Source organism: Leptonychotes weddellii, chromosome 10 (genome assembly GCF_054177405.1).
Source record: "Leptonychotes weddellii isolate Sample4059 chromosome 10, ASM5417740v2, whole genome shotgun sequence".
Lineage (NCBI taxonomy): Eukaryota > Metazoa > Chordata > Mammalia > Carnivora > Phocidae > Leptonychotes > Leptonychotes weddellii.
Genome location: NC_138378.1, coordinates 34,218,887 through 34,234,460, shown reverse-complemented (window position 1 = coordinate 34,234,460; position 15,574 = coordinate 34,218,887). Strand labels below are relative to the sequence as shown.

The 15,574-nt window shown below is 37.6% G+C and overlaps 1 protein-coding gene across 1 annotated transcript in view; it reads left to right on the top strand.

The window, feature by feature from the left end:
• The window catches only part of TASP1 (taspase 1), a 259,816-nt gene that overhangs the window by 199,181 nt on the left and 45,061 nt on the right, over positions 1-15,574 (top strand). The window contains exon 9 of the mRNA XM_081832292.1: positions 924-1,034. Within this exon, the coding sequence (XP_081688418.1) occupies positions 924-1,034 (111 nt within the window). The remainder of the gene's footprint in view (positions 1-923; positions 1,035-15,574) is intronic.

Below are 15,574 nucleotides of genomic sequence, written 5' to 3'. Positions count from 1 at the left end.
CCCTGTCCCACCATGAAAGCTTAGATTTCAGCTCCTGCGGTCCCACTAGGTGAGCCAACTAATGTCCATCTTCTTTTCATTTTCTAAAAGGTCAGTTTTTTTCTCGTTTGCCTTTCTCTCTGTCCTCATTGGGCCATGCCTTTGGAAGGAGTGGAGATAAATATATGTGTTTAATCAACTAAGTTTAACCAGAAGCTTCCCCAAATCCAATTTGGTTGGTTTTTATTTTTATTACTTTCTTTGATAGTGCTTGGGTTAATTTGCATTTGTTCTCCACGTGCTTACTTGCTATGCCAGATGTTTGAAGAAGATGTCCTTGGGGAGGAAAAATGAGGGGTTTTAAAATGTAGTGTTCTTGAAATGCTCACAATGGTTCAGTGTGTGAGATCCCAAAGAGGCCTGGTTGTTTCTAACCACCAGACTCTTATAATAGAAATACAGTTTCACCCTTATTTGTGTAAACCATCAGGATCATTTTTAAATGTTTGTAATAAAGTTTGTGGCTTATTGTTTAAAATTGAATTTAAGGTAGTAAATCAAAGCTTTTGGTGGCATGCCCCTGACAGCAGGGAGAGCCTGGTAAGTGATCCCTAAGAGCTGATCAAAGAGACTTGCTGAGCATTTTTTCCTGTATTTGTGTTTTGGTCCTTTAATCTGGTAGTGTTTCCAGTTCCATTCTGAATACTGTAATGCACACTCCACCCCCACTCAAGTCTTTTTGGCAGCATCTGGGATTGTCTTTGCCAAATGGCCCCTCATTGGGCATAGGCCTGTGTTTGCCATCAGGCCTATGGTGGTTGTCAGAAAATGGGCATCTTTCAAGATCTTATTCATACCACATTTTTGTTCTTATAATCAAATGAAAATTGAAAATTAAAAAAGGAAAATTCACTGAAAAATGACCATTTGCCTTTCCTGCCTAGGTTCACCTTTCCTGGCCAGTGAAGATGGTGTGCTTGGAGGAGTGATTGTTCTCCGAACTTGCAGGTGTTCTGCAGAGTCTGACTCCTCCCAAGATAAGCAGACACTTCTAGGTAAGCTGGACATATACCTTAGGTGTGTGTCTTTCTCTTTCATTTTTTTCAAGACACGGAAAGATTTATGTCCATAAGTTAATAATGTTAAGCTATGGGAAGGCTAGAATGTTTTATTGATATCTACACATGTCTATTCTACTGATCTTTTTGCATAAGTAAACATGTAAAAGTTGAATATTCATTTTTAAGTGTATGCTTAAAGCATATTTTTCAAATGGGCTTAGAACCTAGGACCTTTACTAAAGCCCCAATATTAAGAACATTGGACCATGTATTTGTTCCCTGCCTAGTTCCACAAAGCATGGAGATAACCCATAACAACATACACAGTAACAAACATAGAAAGAAGCTTCTTCCTGTTTCCCCTCCCAAAACAGAATCAGAACCATGTGAAGAGCTACTGGCCTCGGAGTCTGTTCTGGCTCCATCGCTTATTAGCTATGACGCCTTTGTGCATCAGTCTTACTGTTCTGTGCCACTTCCTCTTTTGTAAAATAAGGACATCTGCCCTGCCCTCCTCATAAAGCTGTGGTGAAGAAAGGTCAAGTGAGTGTTTTGCAGATTTGCAGATGTCCATCCAGATGTGCGGTTTTGTGTCTAGCCAAGTGTACCACTGGGGTTAAAAACCAGCCAGTCCTCCACAAACCTGTGGGACTCCCTCTGCCCACAGGGATGCCTTTTTCTAATCCATTTATCCAGAGGGCACATTTTTAAAAAATCTGCATAAAGGTACTGCATAAGCTAGGAGGGGGCCTTATATGTTATTTTTTAATTGACTTTTTAAATAATTATATATACATTCAGGAAAGTACGCAAATTATAATTGCAACTGCTTGATAAATTATTATAAACTGAACCCACTCATGCAAGCAGATAAAAAGTAGAACTTTACCACAACCCCTAAAACCCCTGGTAACCCACCCCCATTCTTTTCCCCTCCAAAGTGAACCACTATGCTGACTTCTAACACCATGATTAGTTTCGCTGGGGTTTATATTTTATATAAATGGAATCATAGAGTATGTACTACATGTATCTGATGTGCATGTTACATGTGGCAGTAGTTTGTTATTTTCATTGCTGTGTGGTATTCCATTATACAGATATACCACTTTGTATTTATCCATTCTTCCCTAAGTTTTTTTTTTTTTTTAATATAACTGTTGTAGATCATCCACAGGAACTGTGGTAGTTCAACCCTTTCTATAAATTTTCTTACAGAAGGTGTGGGTGGTGCCTGATCTATATTGTATGATTGTTGTGAATTGGTGTAGTACAAGTGAGTCTGTAAATTAGAAAAGCAAGCCTTTCTTATGAGGGTACAAAAGTATTTTTTCTACAGAAGCTGAAAGAGCTTTCATAAAGTTTTCCCCCTAATTCCTCAAAGGGGAAAAAAAATGCACTTTGGATTCTGACTACTAACCTCATATATATATATTTTTTCCTTTTCTCTTTCCACCTAGTATACTTGGTACCCAGCTTGCTCCCAGGAAATGTAGTTTTAAATGGCTGTCTTTTATTAAACCAAGGCAAATTAGCCATTTGCTTTTTTGGTATCTTAATCATTGTTGAATCCTTTGAAGAAATCTTCCATGGTTGGATAGAAGGGAGTTTGTAGGAGGATGTACCTGGGCCTTCCATTAAAACTCAGAATAACCCTTAGTACTGGGGGCTGGACGGGGGTAGTTACTAAAACTGCTTCATAGACTGTTCCTAGGTTGGAGTATCAGTTCTTTACTGAGCCTGGATTCTTGCCCATTAGAGTTAATCCTGAAAATTATAAGGTTTTTTGGTTGTCGTTTTATTTTTGGTGGTGTAGTATAGAAATGCATATTTAAGGATAAATCATAGCATTTTTGCTCATCTTAAATAGTTTTTATCACCAAGGTAGTAATTTGTAAACTAATTCCTACTCTCTGTTTCAAAAAGAAGAATGAAATGTAAAGTGTGAATTTCAGAATAAGTAAAATCTTGCCATTTGTTAAACCTAACTAGAGGAATTAATGTTTGTGAAGTTTATCTTCTAAAACCTGGTGAACATAGGCTAGTATCAACTTATAGATGATACCAACCACATGGATTTTTACATTTGTTCAAAAGAGTAATGTATGTATAGAAGGATAGGAAAGGAGATGTGAAAGTCACCATGGTCACCTCAGTCCCAGAGCCACCAGTCTCTGGTTCTGGTTATTCTTGTTGGAAACACCTGCACTCTATAGAATATGTTCATGCTTCTATTTCTTGATTGGTCTGTAGTTTGTGGCTCCTTTTTGGGGGAAAAAAAATTAAGAATGTAGTTCACATCACTTTCCGCTCCCTTTTCCTCCTGACTTTGTTAGACTTCTACTCTAACTTGAAATCATAAATTTTAATTTTATTGCAACTGTAACATACTATTTCTTAATTTATTTCTTGATTCCTCAACTTTATACAATCTCTCAACCATACCTCACGTCTTTGACTATGTAAGTTCAGGAAAGTTCATGTGTTCTTTCTTCTTTCTTTTTTACTCCCAACCCTCACCTCAATCTCTAGCAATTGCTGCGATGGTTATTAACATCCACATTCTGTCCTATAGCTAACTTGTCTTCTACACTTTGATTAGAGGTTCTGAACAGTGATAGTTAGTAACCAGCATTGGCAGTACCAAGAATGTATAAATATTACTCACTGCAGATCCCAGTAGTGGAAGATTGGACTCATAAGTGTCTGTCATAAACCTCTGCCTGTAAAAGGAGAATATTTCAAACATCAAGGTCAAGTGGTTTCTCCCATGCTATACCCTATCAGTTGCTCCAAAGCAGGCCACAACTTAATTTGCTTTATGTTTGGACCATGACTTCTTATATTGCCTTATAAAACCCTCATGAGAGTTTAACTTCATAAACTCATGGCTCTGTAATGCTTAGTAATATCTAGTAACCAGGAGAGCTCAGAAGTCTTTCTTATGTACAATCCAAATAAAACAATTCCCAAAATGAAAAAAAAAAAACAAAAAAAACCCCCCAAGAACTGGATTACTGTATATTGGTAAATCATTTTTCCCCCCAAAGAATAGTATAATTAAAACAGTTTCTAACTTAAGCTTTTTCTGTGTCCACTCTCTTTTCTGAAAATCATAAGTAGTGTTTCCATAACACCACAAGAGCAGTTTCAATCAAACCCCATTGTCACTTGGTGGAGTTTCCAGAAACCCATTACTGAACCTCTCCTCTTGACAAATATATCAATTACAAGAGCCCCAGTGGGGCCACTTCAAGGGTGGGATGACTCAAGTACAGGACACTTTCAAGGTTTGTCCTCTGTTTACTGATTCATGAATAGAATTGGTAAATCTCAGGTATGAAGGAATATTCAAAATCCTCTTGTGTGACCCTGTTACATGTGCTTTATCCGTAAATTGTTTGCAAGAGATGGAGCTTAATTCCTCTCCCTGAGACTCTCTTACAAGGCATAAGAATATGGCAGTGTGATAGTGTGTGACTTCTGAGGCTAGATCAAAAAAGGCATTGTGACATCCTTCTTGCTTTCTCACTCTCAGAAAGACCAACTGCCATGTATAGACAGGCAGCACTGTGGAGAGGTCCACATGGCAAAGAACTCTGACCTCCTTCCAAAAGCCAGCAAGACACTGGGGCTTCTTGCTAATAGCCTCAGCTCTGAATGAACTTTCAGATGACTGCAGCAGCCTTGCACAGATTTCTTGACTGAATCTCATGAGGGAGTGTGTAAGTGTCTGAGCGAGAATCACCTAACAAAGCCACTCCTGAATTCCTAACCCACAGAAATTGAGATAGTAAATGTTTGTTGTTTTAAACCACTACATTTTGGGGTAATTTATGCCAAAATAGATGACTAACAAACCTAAATCCTCTCACTGCCAGATGAGCCTCTAGTTTGTCTAAAGAGCTACAGTAACAAATCAAGGTGCTCTCTTGCATCTTTAGGCAGCTGAGACTATCAGATTGCATCAGTGGATCCTGGTTTTCTTCTTTGGGATCCTCTGAGACAAATGGGATCAGTGTCCTCCTACTTTATAGTCCCTGGTCACTCTTTTCTAGACTATCTTGTTAGCTGCTCTGACTCTATTCCTATCCCACCTCCATACAGTTACCAGACTTTTCTCTCGCTGGCCCAGAGAACCTAACCATGGGCTCAGAAATGGGCAGTCAGGAGAGAACCAGGCTGCCCTGAAGCAGAAAGGGCAAAAATGAGAACCTGATCTAATGGTGGCTTAGAGAGACCAATCCCAGGCTCAGAGGGATAGTGGTCAAAAGAAGGGCCACATAAGTATATGTAATTAGTTTACTATATGTCTAAGCTAAATGTTGAATAACTTTCTCTGTGTGTTAAAGTAAAGTCAAAACCTGTGTCTCTTACTATCACTCCCTGCTTTCAATTTTTCTGTGAGGATGCATCCATACTCCTGCCTCTGCTGGTCATTTCCCTAGAAGACAGATGGGAACTACTTAACTTGATGGGAAAGTCCTCCCCTGATCTAACCCCGGAACATGCTTTCATTGTCATTTCCAATTAGTCCTTTCCCTCTACACAGCCTCAGCGCCCCCAGTTCTGGGCACTCCAGATTGCTTGGTCTTCCAGAGGGTCCTGTTTTTTTCCCAATAACTTTCACATGCTTTTACCTGTGCTTGGAATGCCTTGGGCCAGTTACATTCCTTCTTTAAAGACCCAGGACAGATAAGAATCTTCTTAGAATCCTTTGGAAACCCTTTTCCCCAGGTAATTTGTTCCTTCCTTGTGCTTTTTTTTTTTTTTTTTTGCAACATGCAATTGGCATCCCTTGTAACACTCGCCATGACATGTGTTAGAGTGTCTATCCCTCCCTCTAGGCCAGCACCTCTTAAGCTTTTTTCTGAGCCCACTTATTTGACAGGAATAGATCACAGATCTCTGAGCCCCAGTGATTCACATGGAGGATCCAGGGATTTAAAATATCTTTCCAAGTTCTAGAAGATTCCACTGCCTCTGAGAATCACACCACCAGATTGTGAACCATTTGAGGGCAAGGACTGTGTCATATCCAATCTTGTACCCACCCTCCATAGTAGGCTCCACTGATTATTAAATAAACGAATTAAGTGTCAAATGGAATTTCCTTATTGACTTTTTAGCAGAAATTTTAAATTGACACTCTTCCAGAAAAATGAAATGTCACATAAAGTATCCTTACATGCTCTAAAAACAATCCAAAACAGTATGGCTCGGAAATGTTGGATAATGACAAGTGTCTGGGAACAAGAAGATTTGGAGACAGTCAAAAATGGATCACAGAAGATAACCTCTGCAAACAGCCTTGTAAAAAGGACAGTTTGGATGTAAATGTGTTTGCAACACCCATCCCTCCACCTCCCACTCCCCAGATCATGAGATGCTGGCAAAGCCCAGCCTACAAATCACTGCTTTAACACAAAGCAAATGCTTCTTCCTGGAGTGAAACAGCTGAAAAGAATTAATTTTCTCTCTGCTTTTAGAGAAAAAAAAAAACCAATATATATTTTACCTGCTAAAGTACAATTACATGTGCTTTCCAGGCCTGTACAGAAGAGCTTTATTGAGGCTGCTGTATACAGTATGGCTAATAATTGTGTAAACAGAGGCACATCAACCCTTCCAGTGGGAAAAAAATGAGTCTTTTTCTGTTTTAAACTTGTGATTTGACACAAGTAATTAGAATATATGCAAATACATGGCATAAATAGCCAATCTCACTATATGGGTGCATTTCTCTCCTTATAGCTTGCCCACACTGTACTGGTGGGAGCCTGACAGACTTTGTGAAGTTCAGGGGTCCCTGCCTTAGAATGGTTACTAGGAAGCAGTGAATATGGGGATCAATGAGAAACAGACTCCATATATTTAAGGAAAATCTTAAGCAATTCAGGATAGGAGGCATAGGGGCTCCTAGGGGCAAAAAGACTGTGTTTGGCCAGTGACCTCTGTGCCACTGTTGGGAGTCCTTCATCCTAAATAGATTTGAGGCACTCAGTTCAGCCAGAGCCTGATCATCTGATGAACACATATGGTAATTGTTACTCCCCCATTAAGCTAGCCTCACCTTACGCAGAGAATAACTCCAGGTTCCTTACTATCCAGGAATATGTTCATTATGCTGATAATTAAGTGTTGTACATGATATTGCTTCTAATTGTCCAGCTACCCCTTCTTTCCCTGTTTTTCATCTTAACTATGAAATGTTTCATATATTTTTAAAAGAATGTAATAAATTTGTAAGTTATAAAGGATAATAATAAAATGAACACCTGTGGACCTGCCACCCCGCTTAAGAAATTGTCCATTACCCATCTCTTTGAAGCCCCCATGTGGGCCTGACTTTATATAAATGGTATGATAAATGGTATGTCATATGATTTCTTCTGTGAGAATTTTTGCAGTTTCTTACATAATTACTTGAAAGAATAATGAATCCTTCCATCATTTTAGACTTAGCTCTATCAAATTAAATAGATTTTCACTTGCCAATTAGAACTTAAATGTGGCATTCCCTCCCCTCCTTTGCAGAACAGGCAAAGTTCTTTATCAAGTACTCTTTTTGTCACTGTTACCAAAACATGCTATGGTTTAAAAATAAAAAATGTTAGATTGAGTTGATGCTTCCTGGAACATTAAAAAGATAAAAGGTCATTTTACTGTAAGTTAAAATTCCAAACCGCCTTTTGGTTTTACTGGCATTAAAAATTTGGCGAGCACACATAAACACATGCACTTCAAAGGAGCTTCATTCTGGGGGCCCCAGCAGTATCACTGATTTCCATTTCATGGCACATGCCACCATGAGCACTTATGACTAGGCATTCTGTTGGGCTCACATGATCATAAAAATAACTCTCAGAGAGAAGGCAAATTAGCTATTAGGCTGGTAGTGGGAAAAGAGGTACTGATAGATGCTTATCTGATGTTAATAACTTGTCTTAGAAATATAACTAAAACTTTGTTCTATAAGAGGGTCCAGTGTCATGGTTGGAAGCTTTTTTCTTTTTCTTTTTTAAATTTTAAGTTCCAGTTAGCATACGCTGTAATATTAGTTTCAGGTGTACAATATAGTGATTCAACACTTCCATATAACACCTAGGGAAGTGGGTAGAAGCTTATTTCTTTAGTGCCCCAGCAATGCTTTGGAATTGATACATCTTCACTGTAGTCTTAGGATAGAGGGTGACATTTTGGTTCTTATTTAAGGATAAGATGGAAGGAAGCAAATTAAGTAGTTATTCATAAATGCAAAGTAAATAGGCAGACATATTTAAACTTTTCAGCAACAGAGCTGCATTGATTTATTGAGGTAGTGCTCTGAGATTTATTTATATTTTTTAGAATTGTCATTTTTAAAATAAAAAGTTGTTGATTACATATAGCTATAATCTGCTTTGTTTGCTTTATAAAAACTTTTTTCCCCTTAAATATCACTATGTACTTTTTAAAAATTAGAAATGGATGTTTATCTGAAATTTTTTTCTCCATCATAAGAAGTGTAGTACTAGCTGTAATCTAACCATGTAGTACTTTTTTTTTTTTGGCCACAAAATTTTCCATTTGATATAAAGAATACAAAGATTTATGAATAGAATTCTAGTGATTATGTAATTCTTATTACTGTGGTTCTCCTAAAACTCTCAGAAAAATATTTTCACAAATTTTATAGTCAGTTTTCATCTGCTCAAATGGTAATAGAGATCACTCTAACATGAAATAAATCCTAAATATTTGTTGAATGAATGAAATCATGTTTCAATAAAACTTGTTTCACTGAATGCTTTTCTGTTCAGCAGAGAACTTCCATGTTGCAGCCAGTGGCCCTTATTTCCAGTTTCTAATACAATAAAATGATAAAAGGGGTGCCTGGGTGGGTCAGTCGGTTAAGTGTCCGACTCTTGATTTTGGCTCAGATCATGATCTCGGGGTTGTGGGATCGAGCCTTGAGTCGGGCTCTGCCAGCGGGGAGTCTGCTTGAGATTCTCTCCCTGTTCCCCTCCCCCCGCTCATGCTCTTTCTCTCTCAATAAATAAATCTAAAAATAAATAAATAAAATGATTAAAAAAAGGAAACGAATCAAATTGTCCTTTGAGGCTTATATTACTATTTGACCGACATTCTTCTCTTCCTTTTCAGTCAGCATCCTTTAGTCTTGAACAAATCAGAGTGAGCCTTGGAAAGAGAAAATAGTTATTTTCTTGGCTTAGTATAAAGGGGGCTCTATAGAACTTCAATCCCATCCCTCCTAAAACAGTTCAGTGGTGAAAGTTTTTCAGAGAGGTGAGCCAACTCAGAGCTACTTAATGGCCACAATGGAACATACAAGATATGAATCTTAAAGATTCCATGTCAGGACAGTAAAGTATCCCTGTATGAACCCCATTCTGGGTTATAAGGAACCTAACAACCAGGAGGGAAAATCTACAGAGATAAGAGGAGGCTCTTCTGTTTACAGTTCCTCATTCTTCCCATTTTAAAAATGAGCTTATCTTTATTTAGTAAGATGTAACTTAAAGCACTGTGCAAAATGTCTGAGGATAAGCCATTCCACCTAAGTCTAAGGAGCAGCAGCAGCTGACTTGGCAACTGTCCGGTCCAAGACGGTTCTGATTTTAAAGTTCTGTTTTCCTTGCAAGAAGTCTGGGATGTGAAGCCAGGCAGAGGGGTTTTAAATGGGTGCGGGAGCCAGTGCAGCTGGGGGTTGTTAACAACAATTGGAGAACTTGGAGAACAACAATTTTTTTTTTTTTTAAAGGGGTGGCTGAGAACTTCTCTCTGGCTAGAAAAGAGAATCCATTTGGTAGAGAAAACTTGCTTGCAACCCTAGTAAAGAAATTTTGTTTGCTTAAACAGAATGACCTGTGAATCATTTTGAAAGAGAAAGAGGTATCCTGGGGGGGGGGGGGGGGAGCATTTTGCAAGGAGGGGGGGCTTGTAGCTCTAATATTAACTAGTGAAGGTGGTAATTTAAGTGTCACTAGGAGTCAAAGCCTTGCATAGGGGCTAAAGGCTGTCTCATATAGTGGAAGGACATTAAAACTAAAGTAGAACCACTCTTGTGCATTATACTTGTGCGTGTATTTATTTATTCCAATGCATTAAATGCAGCTTTCCAGAAAAGCTAGCCTCTAAGATTATGTGCAAATCCATTTCGGATGTGCCTGTAATACCATTAACCTGTAATCCTTTTTTTTAAAAAGATTTTTATTATTTATTTATTTGAGAGAGAGTGAGAGACAGCAGGGAGAGGAGTAGAGGGAGAGGGACAAGCAGACTCTGTGCTGAGTGCAGAGCCCGATGTGGGGCTTGATTTTACAAACCTGAGATCGTGACCTGAGCCGAAATCAAGAGTCAGATGTTCAACTGACTGAGTCACCCAGGAGCCCCTAACATGTCATTCTTAAAGAGCACAGGCACAGCACATCCCACCTAACCCATTCTCTGGCACTGGAACAGGATCTGTACTATTGGCCTTTTTTCACATCACGCTTATGTGATATGATGTACTGTCAAGTCACTTGGTAAAGAAGAAGCTTGCCAAATCCCTGTGACCATCTTTTACATGTTAATCTATTTTAGCCTGGCTTTGGGTATTCTTAAAGTTTTCTGATGAAGGTCTTTTCATGGCCTGGTCATTTTCAGTAGCCTCACCATGGCTTTTTCTTTTTCTTTTTCTTTCTTTCTTTCTTTCTTTCTTTCTTTCTTTCTTTCTTTCTTTCTCTCTTTCTCTCTTTCTCTCTTTCTCTCTTTCTCTCTCTCTTTCTCTCTTTCTCCCTTTCTCTTTCTCTCTTTCTTTCCTTCTTTCAGATTTATTTATTTATTTGAGAGAGAGTGTGTGTGTGATTGGAGGGAGGGGCAGAGGGAGAGAGAATCTTGAGCATACTCCCTGCTGAGCACAGAGCCCGACTCACGGCTCAATCCCAGGCGGAGCCACTCAGGTGCCCCTTGGGCTTTGGCTTTCTAAAAAACAGTAGGCTTTTCAAATTAGTAATTGAGGTGTAAACAGTAACCAGCCACTGGCAAAGAAACAGGGCACTTTCCCACACTCAGATATGTCATTCCAGGCCATTCATTTATCCTATATGTTGCTTCAGTTCATGATTCTCTACATGGAATAATTATACATGGAAAAGTCCCAGTACTATGATATAACATCTGCCCAGTTTGCTGTATTATTAGAATCATTTCTTAATACTCTTCCCATAAATTTCCATTTTAGGTGTATTAAACAATTTCAAATTTAGTCCCTAAAAATCAAGAAACAAATTATAGACTTCTAGATATTACTCATGGTAAGAAATGCTATTCATATTATTTTTTGCCTCTATGTAACTGTATTTGAGCTAATTTTGTACTACCCTTTACCAGGTTTTAATTATAAATTAGGACTTAATTAGACAGTTATAAAAGTTTGTGATATAAACTTCCCTTGAGACAATAAATGTTTTCTACTTATTTTTTTTTCTAAGATTTTATTTATTTGACAGAGATAGCGAGAGAGGGAACACAAGCAGGGGGAGTGGGAGAGGGAGAAGCAGGCTTCCCACCAAGCAGGGAGCTCGATGCAGGGCTCAATCCCAGGACCCTGGGATCATGACCTGAGCCGAAGGCAGACCCTTAATGACTGAGCCACCCAGGCGCCCCGTGTTTTCTACTTATTTTTTAAAGCTTGTAGTGGTTTTGGAATTTTTAAATTTCTAACAGGAATAAATTTTTGTTTTGTTTGTTTTAATTGCTCTTTAAACATAACAGGTTTTGCCCTAAATATATATGCCCAGTGTAAATTTATGTAGGGACTTATTCATGGTCCTTCATAAGATTTAGTCATATTTTAGATAGTCATGAGACATGAAACAATTTGAAAGCATTAGATCATTTCACATCATAATAAGCACTCTTATGAAGGATAATTAAAAATGTATGGTAACATCTCATTACATCAAATTTCAGAAATTCAGAATGTCATAATCTAAATAAGGAAGAAATTCTTAATAGATAACATAGATTAATAGGGTAATTGAGATTCCTAGGGGCATTTTTAAAAAATAGGAAATAAACCAAAATAGGACAAAATTCAGAAGTTTCAGGAAAGGATATATGGTAAAAAATAGGTTGCCTTCCATTAAACTCCTTTAACCAAACAGTTCTCTTTATAATAGCAACTACTGTTGCCAGTTCCTAAAATATTCTTCCAGAGAGATCCCATGTATTTACATATTCATCCATGGTCCCCTTTTATTTTCTTCCACAAAAATGGCAGCACTATCTCTATATCATAGTCTACCTTGCCTTTTATTTTAGATAAACTATCTATCTTGTAAATAAGTATTTTTTCAAACAAAAGCATGTCATATTAATGAGGTCTAAAGTCAATTTAGTGAGTCAGAGGCAGAATCTTTTAAATGTGGTGGATAGAATATAAAGAACCCAGTAGTATAAACCAATGCATGGTAAGTAAAAGGGTAGGTATTATTTTGTGAAATTTCATTTATAAAGACATGTATATACTAAGTGACAACATGTGGGACTTTTTAATTTTTTTTTGTTAATATTGTGATTCATGGTCAGAAAGTTTCAAAAATACTCAGTGTAGATGGTTCCATACCTGCTATGTAGAGCTTCTTCCTTTGTTTTTAATTGTTGCATAGTATTCCACTATATAGAGTACCATGGTTATTTATATATACTCCCACCAATAGGCAACTGAGCTACTTCCAGTTTCTTCCTAATTAAAACTACTTCAATGAGTATCTTTGTAAATATGTTATTTCATACATATAAAAGCATATCTATAGAATAATTACCTAGAAGTAGAATTACTAGGTCAAAGACTATGTCATTTTAATAACTACAGTCAGTCCTCAATATTTGCAGATTTCATATTTGCTCATTTTCCTACTTGCTGAAACTTATTTGTAATTTCAAAATCAGTACTCCTGACACTTTCACAGTCATTTGTAGGCACATGCAGAGTGGTAAAGAATTTGAGTCACCTGACATGCACATTCCCAGCTGAGGTGAGCAGGGTGAATCTTTGCCTTCATGTCTCAGCATCCTCTTTGTACCTTGTTTAATGACATGTTTTTTACATTTTTGTGCCTCTGCTGATGATTTCACTGTTTAAAATGGCCCTGAAGCAGCTCAGCAACACCATTAAGTATAATAACATTCATGTTATTGGGATCCCAGAAGAAGAGAAAGAAGAGGGGACAGAAAATTTATTTGAAAAAATAATAACTGAAAAGTTCCCAAATCTAGGGAAGGAAACAGAAATCCAGATCCAGGATGTACAGAGATTCTCCCCAACAAAATCAACCTAGGGAGGTCCACACCAAGACATACAGTAATTAAGATGGCAAAAAGTAGTGATAAAGTGAGAATTTTAAAAGCAGCAAGAGAGAAAAAAGCAGTTACATACAAGGGAAACCTCCATTGAGGCTATCAGCTGATTTTTCAATAGAAACTTTACAGGCCAGAAAGGAGTAGCATGACATATTCAAAGTACTGAAAGGAAACAGTCTACAGCCAAGAATACTCTTCAGCAAGGCTATCATTCAGAACAGGAGAGATAAGGAGTTTCCCAGACAAACAAAAGTTAAAGGAGTTCATGACTACTAAACCAGTCCTACAAGAAATGTTATAGGGGGACTCTTTGAGTTGAAAGGAAAGACCATAAACAAGAGTAAGAAAAGTAGGAAGCACAAATGCCGTAAAAATAAGTATATCTATAAAAATCAGTCAAGGGACTCACAGAATATAAGGATGTAAAATATGACACCATATACCTAAAATGTGGGAAGGAGAGGAGTAAAAAATGAGTTCAAACTTAAGCAACCATCAGCTTAATATAGACTCCAATATGCAGAAGATGTCATATACAAACCGAAAGGTAACCAAAAATCAAAAACCAGTAATAGATATGCAAAAACTAAAGAGAAAGGAATCCAAGTATATCACTAAAGAAAGTCAACTAATTGTGAGAGAAGAGAGCAAGAGAAGAAAGGAACAGAGAAAGGCTACAAAACAACCATAAAACAGGTAACAAAATGGCAACAAATGCATACCTAATAATAATTACTCTGAATGTAAATGGACTAAACACTTCAATCAAAAGACATAGGGTGATGGAATGGATTTAAAAAAAAAAAAAAGACCCATCTATATGCTGCCTACAGGAGAGTCATTTCAGACCTAAAGTCACATACAGATTGAAAGTGAAGGGATAGAGAAGTATCTACCATGCAAATGGATTTGAAAAGAAAGCCGGGGTAGCAATACTTATATAGGACAGAATAGACTTTTTTTTTTTTTAAGAGAGAGAGAGCAGAAAGAGAGAGAGAGAATCCGAAGCCAGCTCCACATCCAGCATGGAGCCCAATGTGGGGCTCAATCCCACAACCCCAAGATAATGACCTGAGCTGAAATCAAGAGTTGGACACTTAACCAACTGAGCCACCCAGGGCCCCTATGCCAAAACAGACTTTAAAGCAAAGACTGTAACAAGAGACAGACACTATATAATCATTAAGGGCACAATCCAACAAGAAGTATAACAATTGTAAATATTTATGTAACTACATGGGAGCACCCAAATACTTAAAGCGGTTAATAACAAACATAAAGGAACTAATCAATAATAATAAAATAATAGTAGGGGACTTCAACACTCCACTTACATCAGAGGACATCTGTCCAAACAGAACATCATCCAAATAGAAAATCAACAAGGAAACAGTGGCTTTGAATGACACATTGGATGAGACAGATTTAACAGATAAACTCAGAATATTCCATCCTAAAACAGCAGAACACACATTCTTTTCAAGTGCACATGGAACATTCTCCAGAATAGATCACATATTAGCCCACAAAACAAATCTCAACATGTTCAAAGAGATTGAAGTCATTCCATGCATTTCTTCTCACCACAATGCTATGAAACTAGAAATCAACCACAAGAAAAAAAATCTGGAAAGAGAAAAAACATATGGAGGCTAAATAACATGCTACTAAACAATGAATGAGTCAACCAAGAAATCAAAAAGGAAATAAAAAAATACATGGAGACAAATGAAAATGAAAACACAAGAGTCTGAAATGTTTGGGATGCAGCAAAAGCTGTTTTAAGAGGGAAGGTTATAGCGGCCTGCCTCAAGAAGCAAGAAAAATCTCAAACAACCTAACCTTACACCTAGAGAAGCTAGAAAAAGAAGAAGAAACAAAACCCCAAACCCATAGAAGGAAATAAATAATAAATATTAGAGCAGAAATAAATGAAATATAAACTAAAAACAACAACAACCATAGAACAGATCAGTGAAAGGAGGAGTTGGTTCTTTGAAAAGATCAACAAAATTGATAATCATTAGCCAGACTCATCAAAAAGAGACTGGGGGCACCTAGGTGGCTCAGTTGGTTGAGCATCCGACTCTTGATCTCAATTCAGGTCTTGATCTCAGAATCATGAGTTCAAGCCCCACACTGGACTCCACGCTGGGTGTGCAGCCTACTTTAAAAACAAAAAC